A 3728-nucleotide genomic window follows, 5' to 3' on the forward strand; every position below is an offset into this window, starting at 1 on the left:
TTCTTGATTTTTTCCTTCTTAGGCATAGCTAATTAATTGTTTTCCCTAAGAGTTAGAGGTTAATCTCTCATGTTAGCCTCTAACATATTTGTGAGAGAATTAACTATTTTAACACAATATTCTCATTAATCTCTTATGTTAGAAAATAAAACACATGTCCATTTCTAGCTTGTAATTCTAGGTGGCCTAGAATAGAAGCCAATCATTGTTATCCTCACTACTAATTTGACAACTAAATTATGATATTTTTTGGCGCTATATATATATAGATAACAAAAAAATAAATACTTTCTAAAATGAAAATTGTAACAAGATTCAAGAAAGTAACAAATAACTAAAATGTTGACCATATCCAAAGTGCTAAAAAGAGGATATCCTTATGGTTACTTTTTGCAATCTACTTTTTTTTTTTGTTATTATCACATTTTAGAGTGATATGGTGGTCATTCCACACACACATATATAGTTCATTTAAGATAAAATTTGATTAAGGGTAGATAAATAAAAATAATTTAAATTTTCATTTAATTTTATCAAATTTTAAATTTGTTTTATTAATTATTAAAAATAAAAGTATATATATATATATATATATATATATATATATAAATATTTCCTCCAAAAAATAAATTATTTTTCTGAAACAAATTAAATAAATTAAATTTCTTAATTTTTTAATAATTTAAAATTTATTTTATCTTTTTTATTTTTCTAATGTTTTATGAAAAAACACTCTTTGAAAACTAAATTATTTTATTTTTATTATAATATGATTTTGAAAACAAAGTTTTACTATTATTATAATATTATTTTATAAACTAATTTTTGTTTTTTTTAATTTACATATTACATAAATTTAATTAGACTTACTCCAATAAGAAGAGTTTTTTGGCAAATAATTCTCAATTTTTTTTTTTTTAACAGGAATCAATTATAATCATAAATTTAATCATTACTCAAACCAAATACCTTAAGAATTTTTCAAAACCCTAATTCCATATATACATTCAGGCAAATCAAATACCTTGAGAATTTTTCAAAACCCTAATTCCATATATACATTCAGGCAAATCAAATACCTTAAAAAAAAATTCAAAACCCTAATTCCATATATACATTTACCCAAAATAGAATACCTTAAGAAATTTTCAAAACCCAAATTCCATATATAGGCAAATCAAATACCTTAAGAATTTTTCAAAACCCTAGTTCCATATATACATTCACCCAAATCAAATAGCGTGAGAATTTTTCAAAACCCTAATTCCATATATACGCAAATCAAATACCTTAATAATTTTTCAAAACCCTAGTTCCATATATACATTCACCCAAATCAAACAGCGTGAGAATTTTTCAAAACCCTAATTCCATATATACATTCACGCAAATCAAATAGCATGAGAATTTTTCAAAACCCTAATTCCATATATACATTCACTCAAATCAAATACCTTGAAAATTTTTCAAAACCCTAATTCTATATATACATTCACCCAAATCAAATAACTTAAGAACTTTCAAAACCCTAATTCCATATATACATTCACGGAAATCAAATACCTAGAAAATTTTTCAAAGCACTAATTCCATATATACATATATACATTCACTCAAATCAAATACCCTAAAAAAAATTTCAAGACCCTAATTCCATTTATATATGGACTCAAATCAAATACCTAAAAAAAATTTCAAAACCCTAATTCCATATATCCATTCACACTCATCGAATTCACACTCATCAAATACCTTAGGAAATTTTCAAAACCCTAATTCCATATATACATTCAAAAACTAAGGAAAACAAAATTTAAACCCAAAAAATGTGTTTCACCAATTCCCAAAAAAATAACTCCAAATCTAAAATAATTAGACAATGCCTACAAACTGTCATATTCAAACATTATTTATAATGTATTGAAAAAATTAAAGTCATGTTTGATATGAACTGTGTTAAATTCAGATACCCCGTATAATTTCTTTGGAATTATGAACCTCTATTTGAAATTTCTAAAAATCAAATCTCAAATATATTCATTTTCAACCATGTTTCTTTAAAATTAATGGAGCGTAAATACCATGGCATTACAGGTAATCAAAAGCTATCTGCCATTGAAATTATAACGCAAAGCTATATACCATGGGAAATTTGAACCTCTGTAACCAACCAAGTTATGATATCAAAAAACCAGAAATAGCAAAAATCGCTATCACAAAACATTCATAATTTCTACTAGTAAAGATCGAACAGGCCACCCATGGCGGGGATTATTATAATTAGTAATCACTCTCTACATATTATCACCATCGCGAACACATTCTGGAGGCATTTTCTTGTTTCTCTGTGCGTCAGTGCAGTAATTGTAGATGGTGTAGTGCTTCCTCACCCATTTCAAGAACCGCCTTTGCCGCCTATCCAGGTCTCTGAATTTCACCTGATCCCACGAGGGCGACGCCTGCATAGCGCACAATGATTGCGGAGAAGAAGCCTCGCAGGCATCGACATGGAATTCCCTGAACGATGCAATGAAGGGCGCCTTGGTCCAGTCGGTTTTCTCCAGACCCCCTCGGGTGGCCCAGTTTTCTCCATTCCACAGGCTCGAATGGACCTTCATCGCCTGGTTTATTGGGTACCCCAAGCCCAGGTCCTGGCAATTCTTGTACACGCGGATCGGTACCTGGTCTACAAAAAATCTGCGCAGAAAAAACAGACCACACCCAACAATATTTAGCTAAGAGCCAGGTTCTTTCTAAAAGTGCATAATACATTTTGCCCTGTTTCTGGTTTAAACAAAAAGAATGAGAATGTCACGGGATCGAATCTGGGGGCTTACACAATTTGGTACATGTTCCAGAGCACAGCATAGGAATGGTAATCCTTGGTGGGGTCGAACCAGAGGTATATTCGATGTTCTCTCTCACCCTTCCCGCCTGTAAATACATTGGTCTGAAGAATGTAGGGTTCCCCGGACTTGTTCCCCAAGAATTCGAAGTCTATTTCATCGTGCTCAGCCGTCTGAGAAGAAAGCTATTCGCACCAAAACAAATATAGATACATAAGTAGGCAGAAGCAGACTTAGCCAAACACAAAAGCCCAAATATTATTATCAAATACTCACATAAAAGGTGGTGACAGTGCCAGCGGAATCACCCTGAACCAGCTTGATCTGCATGCTGAAGTGCCCAAACAAATATTCTCCTTTGGATTCGAACCCAGCACCTGTTAATCTCATTTTTCATGTAACTTTGTTATTCCAGAGACTGACAAAGATAAATGACGCAGGAAGAAATAGAATGGGTAATAACTTACCATGCTGTTTGTTGACAAGAAGATTAATCTGTCGCCCACCATCAAATTGTCTGATGTGGTCTACACCCCAGCTAGCTATGAAATTGTTGTCAAAGGGCAGACTCACTGGCTTTTTAGGGGCAGCAGCCATGGCTCCACAAGCAAGTAGGAGAGTGAAAAAGAGACCCAAAAACTGGATAGTCGCCATCAGTTCAGACAATATTGATGATACCCGAAAATGAAGTTATGTTCAGACGATATCGATGGTACCCAAAAATAAAGCTGTGTGTAGAGGATGGACCGGTAGAGTGCACACCCCAACACACAACCGGGAAATGCAGGGTGAAGAATGTGATTTTATAGCAGCAAGAGGGAGAATTAGGGGTGGGTGACAGGTGTGGTTTCTAGTTTCTAAGTTATTTTTCTTGATTGCATC

The 3728-nt window shown here is 32.6% G+C and overlaps 1 protein-coding gene across 1 annotated transcript; it reads right to left on the reverse strand.

The window, feature by feature from the left end:
* Window positions 1-2294: 2294 nt before the first annotated feature.
* LOC149246441 (xyloglucan endotransglucosylase protein 34-like) lies at window positions 2295-3500 on the reverse strand. Its single transcript, XM_089441507.1, has 4 exons — window positions 3314-3500; window positions 3123-3223; window positions 2838-3031; window positions 2295-2697 (listed from the first exon to the last, which is right to left on the reverse strand). Exons 1-4 carry the CDS (start codon window positions 3498-3500, stop codon window positions 2295-2297), a joined length of 885 nt encoding a protein of 294 aa, XP_089297633.1.
* Window positions 3501-3728: the final 228 nt, after the last annotated feature.

Source organism: Pinus tabuliformis, chromosome 7 (genome assembly GCF_031772625.1).
Source record: "Pinus tabuliformis cultivar Carrire ecotype Pingquan chromosome 7, CPIR1, whole genome shotgun sequence".
In the NCBI taxonomy this organism is placed as follows: Eukaryota; Viridiplantae; Streptophyta; class Pinopsida; order Pinales; family Pinaceae; genus Pinus; species Pinus tabuliformis.